The sequence below is a fragment of the Glycine max genome, chromosome 16, assembly GCF_000004515.6.
Source record: "Glycine max cultivar Williams 82 chromosome 16, Glycine_max_v4.0, whole genome shotgun sequence".
Taxonomy (NCBI): domain Eukaryota; kingdom Viridiplantae; phylum Streptophyta; class Magnoliopsida; order Fabales; family Fabaceae; genus Glycine; species Glycine max.
This window is the reverse complement of record NC_038252.2, coordinates 32,002,814-32,015,737: the sequence shown is the minus strand read 5'-3', so window position 1 is coordinate 32,015,737 and position 12,924 is coordinate 32,002,814. Positions and strand designations below refer to the sequence as shown.

At 32.9% G+C, this 12,924-nt stretch overlaps 1 protein-coding gene across 1 annotated transcript; it reads left to right on the top strand.

Annotated features, from left to right (window-relative positions):
- The first annotated feature begins 4,296 nt into the window (after positions 1-4,296).
- On the top strand, positions 4,297-5,223 carry LOC100305429 (lectin protein kinase family protein). The gene has a single exon (NM_001248343.1). It carries the CDS (start codon positions 4,297-4,299, stop codon positions 5,221-5,223), a length of 927 nt encoding a protein of 308 aa, NP_001235272.1.
- Positions 5,224-12,924: the final 7,701 nt, after the last annotated feature.

Sequence of the window (12,924 nt, the reverse complement as noted above, 5' to 3'; positions counted from 1 at the left end):
CATACGTGATTCAATTGTATTATCATCTTTTAATTATTTTTTGCAACAAAATCATGATTTCATTGTGTATTTTTTTCCTATACCAAGATGCACTACAAACTCATGATTCCATAATACTTTTTGGAGATGAATAATTTTGAAAATTTGAGAGATTGTAGGGATCAATAACAAACTAAGGTGATCCAGACCCAGTAAAGGAATGTTAGCCCAATTCTATGAGCTACAATCCTTCAAAGAGTGGAACTTCCGTCACTTCTACATTTAGTTTCAGGCACCCATTACATACGGAATGTTCGACCCAAAATGTAAGGATATTTCGTAATGTAATGAGATGTCATGGAGGTGTAGGAAGTAATACTCTTTCAAAATTAACAAATTTATTTTGATCTTGTAAAAAAATGTGTTAATAATATCGGGTACAGTTTTATCCATGCAAAGAGTGAGACTCATACCGCAACCAGAAACTGTAATCAACATATACCAATAAGTATTTAGTCTAAGTAATGATGAGTTCATATCCCTTTTGTATATAGAAAAAACTTGGTGAGAAATGAATAATCTACTTTTGAATGTCTTCAATTACTCAAAGAAAATTAATTTTAGTGAAAAACCTTAAATTAGGAAATATGATTTCATTACATGATGTGTAAAGAAATCACATTTTTATTTTATATTTTTTTTCTGAAATCATAATTTTGTTAGAAAGTATAATTTCATTACATAAAGAAATCACATTTTTATTTTATATTTTTTTCTGAAATCATAATTTCGTTGTGATTATAGCTGGAATCACATGATGATAGCAAAATTATCGTTGTGGAGCAGTGGTACTAGCACTATTCTCTAGTCCGTCTCACTATGTTGCTATAGCCTTGTACGAATTTTTGGCAGTGTTGGGACAAACATACATTAAACAACCAACGATGAACTGTGTAATTGTAAGCAAAGTGTACAAACAAATTATTTAGGAAACTGAAATGATAAACTTCTCCTTCATCAGATGGATATACACAAGCAAAATTTCAGGAATTGAATACAGATAATTACTAAAACTTTGCAATCTCCTGTTTTGAACGAGTATACAATGATCAGGGTAAAGAAAAGAAAAATGAAATATAGAATCAATATCATTGTACATGGCTTGACCAGCAAAGCTTTTACTTCTGCTGTTCCAGTATCTAGTCCCATGAAAATGTGACTTTGAACCAAATCTTTCTGGAAATATGAAAAAGAAAAATGGAAACAATTTCTGTCATGTGTCTGATTGTAAAAGAGATGAAGTTGCCTTCTGATAGGATGGTCCTTTGGAGGTCCAAATTCGCTGTTAAACTTAAATGGCTAAACAATATAGGATGGAGTTAGACAAAGATTTTATAAATTATAATTATTTATTTATTTTTGTTAAAATAATACAATGTTGACTTTTAGATCATTATTATTCATTGGTTAGGGCAATATAAGTGTATTTATCTTTAATTTAAGCCTTTGTAAAAAAAACAAATGGATCATTATTAACTATATTATTAAATTTGATATTATATTTTAACTTAACTTTAAATTTCATGTTTATGGGTCTTTTTTTTTAATCATATGATATTCAATCTTCTTATTTCTACACGGACTCACCTCATATATATACACTTGCAATAAGATCAACAAAATTCTTCTCTATTGTTGTTGTTGCTCCCTCTTCCTCTTGGCTGCTATTGTAGCCTCCCTACTACTCCTTTTTCACCCCTCCCCATAGTTTACATTTCTTCTTCTTCATTAATTGTTTTATTTAATTGCTTTGAAGTTTTTAGTTTTTATTGTTAATTAAAAAATAAAATTCAAAATTATGACTAAAACTAGAAACAAGAATCACCCTAATTGAAAAGCATACCACATCTATTTTCTACGGTCCGAACACGTTATTTAAAGTAGTCAAGAAAAAGTCACAGACTCACAACACCCTACAACTCAAGGACATGATTAAAAGCATTTCTGTATTGAGAATTGAGGGAAAGGTCTTTCTTTAGATAATTCAGCAGCAACCTCTCGTCTCCCGTCAATTTCCTTATCTTTTTTAACCAAAGAGAATTTTATCATATCATTGATAATCAAAGTTTCAAAACATAGAAAACTAAAATAAAATTGATGGTGGCCAGAATACAATTTTGAAGCCCGTGAAAGAGAGTGAACCAAACCATTTACTTGACTCCAAACAAAACAAATTGGATCATAACATTTGGAATAGAAGTGAGTTTATCTATCCATACATCGATGATAGAATCACACCAATCGTTTCTTTTCTCTCATGAAAGTCCCAAAACCCAAAGGGAGACTAGGAAATAGAAATTGAAGGTGAAGCTTGAAACTTTAACACTTCCAAAACGTGAAGGACTCAGCAGCAGCCATTCCTCCCCATAAAACATAATCAACCCTGTTGAAGATTCAAACCCTTCCCCGTTGTTGAAAAATCAAAATCAACCCACATTGAACCAAATAATTAAATTTCAATCATTGGACCAATTATCCTCCAAGCGAGGGCCAAGTCAAAGTCTTCCATTCACTTTCAGTCCCCATTAGGCCATTATCACCCCATTTCTTCCACACACGAAACCAAAACATCAGTAACACACATACACGCGCATCCAACAACATCGTTATATCACGTTCACACACCCCATAACACAGACACACACAACACGATTGAAAGTTGAAACACCAGAAAACATGTTCCTCAAAACCCAATTCCTGTTCCTCCTCACCCTTGTTTTAGCAACAAGCACAGTTACCACCGCCATAGACCCAGGTTCTACCCTCTCAGCTTCTTCTTCCAACCAAACGTGGTCTTCTCCCAGCGGCACCTTCTCCCTCCTATTCATCCCCGTCCAGCCACCAACCACCCCTCCCTCCTTCATCGCTGCCATCGCCTACACCGGCGGCAACCCCGTCGTCTGGTCCGCTGGAAACGGCGCCGCCGTGGACTCCGGCGGGTCCCTCCAGTTCCTCCGCTCCGGCGACCTCCGCCTCGTCAACGGCTCCGGCTCCGCCGTGTGGGACGCCGGCACGGCGGGTGCCACTTCAGCAACCCTCGAAGACAGTGGCAATTTGGTAATTTCCAACGGCACTGGCACCCTCTGGTCAAGCTTTGACCACCCCACTGATACCCTTGTGCCCTCTCAGAATTTTAGTGTTGGTAAGGTTCTCACTTCTGAAAGGTACTCTTTTAGCCTTAGTTCAATTGGGAATTTGACCCTAACATGGAACAATAGCATAGTGTACTGGAACCAGGGGAACTCTTCTGTGAATGCGAGTTCGGATTCCCCTGTGTTGGCCTTGTCTCCAATTGGGCTTTTGCAACTTTCTTATGCGAAATTGAGCACTGTTGCTCTTGTTGCCTATAGTAGTGACTATGATAAGAATGATGGAGTGTTTAGGGTGTTGAAGTTGGATAATGATGGCAATTTGAGGATTTATAGCAGTAGTCTTGGTGGTGGAACTCCTAGTGTTAGATGGACTGCTGTTTCGGATCAATGTGAGGTTTATGCCTACTGTGGGAACTATGGTGTGTGTAGTTACAACGATTCAAGCCCGGTTTGCGGTTGCCCGTCTCAGAATTTTGAGATGGTTGATCCAAATGATAGTAGGAGAGGGTGCAGGAGGAAGGTGAGTCTTGATAGTTGTCAAAGGAATGTGACTGTGTTGACGTTGGATCATACTGTGGTCTTGAGTTATCCCCCTGAGGCAGCGTCGCAGTCGTTTTTCATTGGTTTATCAGCATGTAGTACGAATTGTCTTTCGAATTCGGGTGCCTGTTTTGCTGCTACTTCCTTGTCAGATGGCTCGGGGCAGTGTGTAATAAAATCAGAAGATTTTGTTAGTGGATATCATGATCCTTCGCTGCCTAGCACTTCATATATCAAGGTTTGTCCGCCGCTAGCGCCAAATCCACCACCCTCTATAGGGGACTCTGTGAGGGAAAAGAGGTCCAGGGTGCCTGCTTGGGTTGTGGTGGTGATCATTTTGGGTACCCTTTTGGGTTTGATTGCCTTGGAAGGTGGTTTGTGGATGTGGTGTTGTAGGCACAGCACAAGGCTTGGTGTGTTGTCTGCTCAGTATGCACTTCTTGAGTATGCTTCTGGTGCACCTGTGCAGTTCTCGTACAAGGAGCTCCAGCAAGCGACAAAGGGGTTCAAGGAGAAGCTTGGAGCTGGTGGATTTGGCGCTGTGTATAGAGGAACTCTTGTTAACAAAACAGTTGTTGCTGTGAAGCAACTTGAGGGCATTGAGCAAGGTGAGAAGCAGTTTAGGATGGAAGTTGCCACCATAAGTAGCACACATCATCTGAATTTGGTGAGGCTTATTGGCTTTTGCTCAGAAGGGCGCCACCGGCTTCTGGTTTATGAGTTCATGAAAAATGGGTCTCTTGATGATTTTCTATTCCTGACAGAACAGCATTCCGGAAAATTATTGAATTGGGAGTATCGATTCAACATTGCCCTGGGCACTGCAAGAGGCATCACATACCTACATGAGGAGTGCCGTGACTGCATAGTCCATTGTGACATAAAACCTGAAAACATACTCCTGGATGAGAATTATGTTGCTAAAGTCTCAGATTTTGGTCTTGCAAAGCTCATTAATCCTAAGGACCACCGGCATCGGACCTTGACAAGTGTGAGAGGAACCCGAGGATATTTAGCTCCCGAGTGGCTTGCAAATCTTCCCATAACTTCCAAATCTGATGTTTACGGCTATGGCATGGTTTTGTTGGAGATTGTGAGTGGGAGGAGGAATTTTGATGTGTCAGAGGAAACAAATAGGAAGAAGTTCTCCATTTGGGCTTATGAAGAGTTTGAGAAAGGTAACATAAGTGGAATTTTGGACAAAAGGCTAGCTAACCAAGAAGTTGATATGGAGCAAGTAAGAAGAGCAATTCAGGCAAGCTTTTGGTGCATCCAAGAGCAGCCATCTCACAGACCAACAATGAGCAGAGTGCTACAAATGCTTGAAGGGGTAACAGAGCCTGAAAGGCCACCTGCCCCAAAATCAGTGATGGAAGGAGCTGTTAGTGGAACCAGCACATACCTGAGTAGCAATGCCAGTGCATTCTCAGTCGGAGTTTCACCCCCTGGTCCCTCTTCTTCATCATCATTTCAGACTAGTGCTGTTTCAACCTTCACCTCAGGAAGGAACCTTGAGAAGACAACCTCATCCCTTTTACAATCAGACACATGACAGAAATTGCTTCCTTTTTTCCTTTTTCATACTTTCAATTAGAATCGGTTCAAAGTCACATTCACTTGGGACTTGGTGCTGGAACAGCAGAAGTAAAAGCTTTGCTTGTAAAGCCGTGTATTTTATTTTTTTGGTAAGAGCCATAGGTATCATTCAAATAATGCAACCCTTCTCGAGGTAGAACTAGTATGAATGACAAATTTCTTCTTCTGTGTATAATATGATATTGATTGTATACTGAGTTTATTTTTCTTTTCTTTACCCTGATCATTGTATACTCATTCAAAACAAGAGATTGCAAAGTTGTAGTAATTATTTGTATTCAATTCCTGAAATTGTGTTTATGTGTATATCCATCTGATGAAGAAGTTTTTAACTCATCCGTTCATTGTTTCAGTTTCCCAAATAATTTGTTTGCACACTTTATTTACATTACACTGTTCATCATTGGTTGTTTAATGTATGTTTCTTCCAACACTGCCAAAATTCCTATAACAGCATAGTGAGATGGACTAGAAGGATAGTGCTGGCTCAGCATAGTGAGGTAACATTGTTGCCTTGTACTATATGTTTGGCCACGGTATCGTATCTAGTTGCGGAATCAGTTTCACTCCTTGCATGGATAAAGTTGTAAGAGGAGTGCTAGCATGTAATACATTTTCTAACACATTTTTTTTTTCGAAATGAAATTAAATTTCATAATTTTGACTGATAGTGGCATATCGTGAATCACATTAGCCCTGCACATGGGTCACGCATATTTCTGGGTCAACAGACTAACATTAATATCTTTGGAATGCCAATAAAAGTAAACATTTTATGTTCTTGGCTATCCATCTAATAAAGTTTTTTTTTTTTTTCCTTTCCGGAAACCTAAAAAGTTTGGGAGAATGATGGAAAATGTGTTACTTTTTGTTTCAATCATGCACATTATTAATTAATTGTTAGGACTTTCTAGTTGTCACAATGTGCAAGTAATTAATTTCATAGCAATGAAGCCAGCATGATTTAGAAAACAAAGGTCAATCATTTGTGGACTGGTATTTCCAATTCCCTTCCCCCAAGGTAAAAAATGCTAATGCCAAATTCTACTTTGTGTTACTGGTAACTGAACAATACGTAATTTGCTCGAAGTGAATAAATCTTCAAAATCATGTCCATGTGACCATGTTAATTGTCAACGTCTCCATTTCTAACGAGTTCAAATTCAATGTACAAGTAGGACTTGGCACCTGGCTCCAGCTGTTGCAAACCAGCAAATCATAGACATAGAGTAACTTGTAATAATTTTGTCAAATCAGCTTAGCAAATTGATCAATAAATTAGTTAGTCAATTTAAGATTAACTAAAATAACCAATTCATCTAAAAGCGTTACTCAACCTTTCCCTATTACTCCAAATAAACAGTCCTCAAAAATTTTATTTAGATTCAATTCATACAATTAATTATTGCCTCGAAAAAATTCATACAATTAATTACCATAAGAGAGGAATGAGGATGTAGTTTCTCTATGTTTCTGACAATATAAAGGATGAAGTATTCTCTCTTTATGTTTGTCCCTGATCCAAGGAGAAGAAGTTGGGGGTTGAACTTGAAGAAAATGCAGACCCTGTGTCTGAAGCCTGAAGGGTTGAGCCTGGAGAGATGGCAACAACTAATATAATGGTCAAGAGGGTAAGAGAAAGTAAAAGAGCTTCTATTCTGAATATCATGATTTTAGTACATGTCTTGTGTTTCTTGTTTTGCATGTGTAATGAGGAATGGTTAAATAAGGTATTGCTTTGTAGAAGGGATATTTATGAATAGTTAGAATGTATATAATTTACCTCTAAAGTGCAGCATGTACTTTAAAACAGCCCAATCCTTTTTTTTTCAATGGACATGCTAGACTGCAACTTTTTAAGCTTCCGGAAAAGCTAATCTAGAATGCAAAATTACATTTTAGATTAGTCTTTTCGGTAATCTAGAATGTAAAGTTACATTTCGGATTAATCTTAAAGTTGCATTTTAGATTAATTCAAAATGTAACTTTAGGTTCTAGATTAGGTACAGGAAGGAGATGCAGGTAGCAATTACCTAAACTGTGGCATGGACTAATCGACCTATAGAGAAAAAATTTGTTGTTTTTCTACCCAGAAAGTGGTCTCCAATCTAATCTATTGGCAAATAGCTAGAAAGAAAACTGGGCCTTGGCAATTGTTTCTTTGGTCTGGGGGCCTTCACAATGTTGGAGCCCATGACATGAATTTTGGACTTTCTTTAATATTGGACTTAGTCCACATGTGCTTCTGATACTTCTGAAGTATCTGAAACCCTCCTTAATTCTTGGCTTTGTCTGCCTTTTTGTCCACGCTTCTTTAGTTGAGCAATAATTTTTCACACTCTTCTTCATGGTAATTAGATCATTGGCAGCAAACTTTATAGATTGAATTTGTTTGTTCTGGTTAATGGGTAGAAACAAACTAGTAATATTTTTTTGTGGGACATCTTGCAAATAATACAAGGCTAAGGAGGGACACATAATAAACAAGCCATACTTTTAACACAAGCATTGGAGTTAGTAATCTCGTGCTCCGTTCATCCCTGACCAAGTGTTGAAAAACCCATTGGGATTCTCAAAGAGGCACTAAACCACAGATATTTATAAGTAATTTGTGCATTGAGGGAATTAAAATTATGGATCTTTGTGGTGAGAGAGACGGAGGAAAAATAATACCTACTAGTTGGTGCCTAAATTTATGGCAACAATGTCAAAGTTGGCTAGGAGTATCTTCAGTATGCACAACGGTTGCAGAATGCACTTTATGCAACAAAGTCAGAAGGTTATGGATGACCATATGGCACGCAATCATTTGATCAATATGGATAGGTAGGGCATCCTCTGCGGGTGGACACGCATCAGAAATTTTACTCTAACATGAGCTTCTTCTGCCAATGGATAACATGTCACTCCATCATTCAACTAAGAGAAAGAAAAGAAAGATAAATTTAAATTTAAAATATAATAAATTATAAGATAAAAGAGAGAAATAAACACAAAATATAATATTATATAAATTGGTATACATGTATCACTTCTCTTCAATTAATCCAGCACTTTGTTTTGATATTCATTAATCATTAATGTGGGATTTTCATGTAGCAGATGGATTGAATTGTTTTGATTATGGGGGAATAGAGCATGCGCATATCACAAGATGTTTAGATAGCTTAAACTTAGCCACTTTAAAAGTCTAATGTGAAGAAAAATCAATGATTCTTAGTTTAGGTTTTTTTTTCCTTTTAATTAGAATTTTATTATTATTCTTACAAGTTTTAATCCTTAATTTATCGATTTATGATTTAATCACATTTATAATTCATCATTCTTTTTCTCAAGAATATATTAAATGAAAATCAAATCTAAGTCTCTTATAAACTCAGGCTGCTCTATTAATTTACATCTTTTTAAAACTTCTTTTTTATCAAAATGGGTCTCTTTCAAAAGATATTAGAGTCTATTTTGATTAAATGTCCAATCAAATTTTCAACTTTGACAAGTGACATGTAGACAGAAGATGAAATTGCTATTAAGAATAACATTTCATGCTATAAGGATCGACAACTGTTTTGTGACATGGTCGAACTCCCATTTGCAATCTACACCCATTAAATATTGTTAACTTAATTAAATATTTAGCTATTTTTATTAGAAATTGAAGATAATTAGCTAAGCAAAACGACATGGAACAGTTTCAATAATATATATTTTGGAAATCAAGAGAAAAGGGAGGAAAGGAACAAGTGTAATCATTGAATTTTGGCTTATGTGTCAAGAGTTTTATTCACACTCAAGATTACTAAAAAAAGACGATTTATCAACGAAACCGCATTCCTTGCATTCGGAAATTTAACATATTTACATAGTCAGCTAATTGTAGCCATTAGATAAACATATCAGACAGATAATTTAATTTCGTGAATTAAATTTCAAAATATAAATTTGAAATTTAAAAACTGTCCCTCCTTCATCCAACGGTGTTCATTCACAGTTGCATGAACGTACCAATTCCAGATCCCTTATTAACCTGCATAAATATGCAAGTTAGCTCGAAAAATTATTGAACAAGTACTAGCTATAACTAAAAGGTATTTACATAAGAAGGTTGAGTCATATACGTGGAATTGGACTTCTAAAATTGAAATTACATGCAACAAAAAAAAACGAGATACACTTTTAGTTAGAGAGTCGTTATTATTTTAACCTTTAGAGGAAAAAATGGAAATTGGATTACGGAGGAATGCACGACTTTGTCTTTTTCTTTAAAAAAATTGTTGTCATCTATTGTATTTTTGGAATACGATTTCATCAATTATTACATGAAAGAGTTGTAATTTCGAATTATAACTTCACTCTTTTTTACTTTTTCAAGGATGGAGAGATGAATAGTGATGCCTAAAATAATTTTGCATTATTATTCAATCACAAATCATCATTGATATGACTTTTAAGATAATTTTATTAAAATAATAAATTTATCATAAATAATAATTTCTTATTACAATATAGTATAAAACTATTTTTATATTATTAGTGCATTGTCTCTAGATTTCTCTTATTTTAAAACTTTAATTAAATTTTAGGACTTAGGATTTAATTTGAGTTTTAAAAGAAACTTATTATATATTTCACATCTATAAATATATTTTTTTAGTGTCACAAAATTAATATTAAATAATAGACACATACAAGGTCAAAATCAAACTTACATCTTATGGGAAGGGGGTATTATAATAAAAATATATTTGAAAATAAGAAAATTCAACAATTTTATAGGCTCAAAATTACATATGTTAAACATCAGTTTCATGAGTTATAAAAAAAATATTTGTGAATTTATAATAAAAAAATAATATTTACACTACTATGAATTTTTACGAAAAGATACATTAAATATGTTCTAGAAATATATTAAATCATAATAAATTATGTTACCTTCCAAATTATCTTTGCTGATACAATTAACAGTTTTAGGAGACATATGTTTGTTTCGTGCATTTGATTATATTTCCAAAAAAGTGGAAATTAAATAACTTGATTCCCATGAGAATATTCTCGCCCTTTTACATATATAGGAATAGGAAGATGAGAAAAATGTTGTGATACAGATTTCTGAAAATAAGTTATGTATAAAGAATAATTTTTAAAAAATTTGTAACAAATATATAAATATTACATTCACATGTAAAACAAGCACACTCATATTGTTACACTGCTACGTACATGTTGGTTTTCTCTTTCATATTTTTTTTATAAAAAAACCTACTGTTACGTATTATACCGATTTTTAAAAAAATATTGTCACGACGTACTATTTTTTTAAGATAGAGAAAATTCCACTACACCACATAATTAAGTCTCCGCATAATGTCTTTAATATTTTGCACCTTATTCATCTAACAAATGATATATCGATTCATCATGGTATCAATCATTTTCATGTTGGTGTTTATCTCCTTCGGAATTTTCGGTTAAATCTGAACATATATATCATCATCATGTTTTATCAAATCTATAGTGAAGGATTCCGCGACCATTTAATTTATAGCATGATACCAATGCATGTTTGCATTTTTTATTTTATATTATAGGTATAGATATATCAACTGTGTAATTAGTTGCAGAAAGTTAATTAATAATAAACTAACCATATCTGAGAACCATTTTGTAAATTGAGAAAATGACTGGATTCTTCATCATGCATGTCAAATATATATAATACGAAGTGCAATCCAATAAACTTAAATATATGCAACACTTATCTTATATTTATGGCTTAGAAACATAATAATGAATGTATGACCCAAAACTGGATTTAGATGTAAACATATCGAAGTGCATTCCAATGGAACCTACCGCAAAGCACAAAAAAGAATGTACAATGCTTTATTCGGTCAAAGCTACTTTTCAATATGATAAAATGAGTCTTTAGAAAGATCACTTTCCAGCATTGGGTTAAACAATGACTAGTGGAAAATTAAGTAAGAGATTATTGTCTGTTTCTGTATACATAAAGGAGGTATTAACATGAGTTATTATAAATTTTTTAATATTATTTTTTATTCTTATAAATAATAAAAATGCTGAAAGAATTGGTATCATGTATATATATTACTTTCTCGGGTAGTTATAATTGCCATCTTAGATAAAAATTAATAAATAAATGAAAGATGATATTAATTTTATAAAATTAATGTTATTATCATTAATTCATTTTAAATTTTTGTTACTCATATCAATAATATTATAAGAGATATAAAAAAATATAATTAATATTATATTAAAAAACTAAAACGACAATTCTTTTGAAATAATTTTTTTCTCTTATATCATAGTTATTATGAGACAAAGGAAGTAACATTCTTTTCTATAAAGATATTGTATTAGTTTCACTCATTTCTTATTTATAAAACTCTTTTAATTAATTTATATTCTTTAAGAAAATGTTAATTTAGTTGGTAGCATTAAACATATTAAAAATTTATATTACTTTTTCAAAAGTATCCTTAATTAAAATTATTAGGACTTGTCATATCACTCTTTTCATTCAATTAATTAATATGTACGGGTCATTTTCTTGGATCCTCACAAGAAAGAGAATGAATTTATCTGCTTAAGTTATAGAATTTATCATAAACTATAAAGTAATTAAGATTATTTTAATTAAAAAATAATTAATAGTAGAAATAATTTATTTTAGTGTTGATACAAGAGACAATTTAAAAATAGTCGTATAAAAAATTTTAAAAGAGTCATTTAAAGACAAAAATAATATTAAATAAGAAATAGTCTTCATGTGAAAAATAAGAATTATAAATATAAAACACTCAATTATATTTGAAGATTAATAGTCATGCACAAACGTTAATGTCAGTTAATCTAAAATCATTATTGACATGACTTTAGAATTATAATTAAATGAAAAATGTCACTAGATAAAATAAAATTAATTAAATTTATTTATATTTAATTTTATTATAAGATTTTTTTTCTTATATTTGACTTATGAGAGAATAACTTTTTTAAGTAGTTATGTGATTAAATCATTATTAATATTAACCCTGATTTAGAATTTTTATATCTTACGATAAGAAATATATATATATATATATATATATATATATATATATATTTCATCCACATAAAATAGTCAAGAATCATGATGGTCGACCCTTTCACTATATACAGTCAATTAATTAATAGTATGTGCATTTTATTTAATTATATATTCTATCTGTGTTTCTTCTTTACATGCATGTGGACATCAATGATATTAAGATTATGATAATCTTTACTATCACGACAAAGAGGATAAAGCTTGTGCCTTTCTCTCTTTCAGGGCACGTAATTTGAAATCCACTTTGTTCGCAATATTTTACAATAGCTCTTTTGGAATTAGTTAGCATAAGTTCCATTCTCTACCTAACATGCTTAAACACTCACATAAATAATATTAAAGTTTCATTAGTAAGCTAGCGAATTGATGCTCAAGTTACTTCTGTTTTGGAATCCTTCGCAATGTCATGGTTGAGAAAAAAAAGTTTAAAGATTATTATTATAATTCTAAAAGAACATGCAGGTAACTTAGTGGGAATATCACCTTCTGCGTCTATTAATTACATTATATAAAAAAAAAGAGTGTGATGCAACATGATTTCAT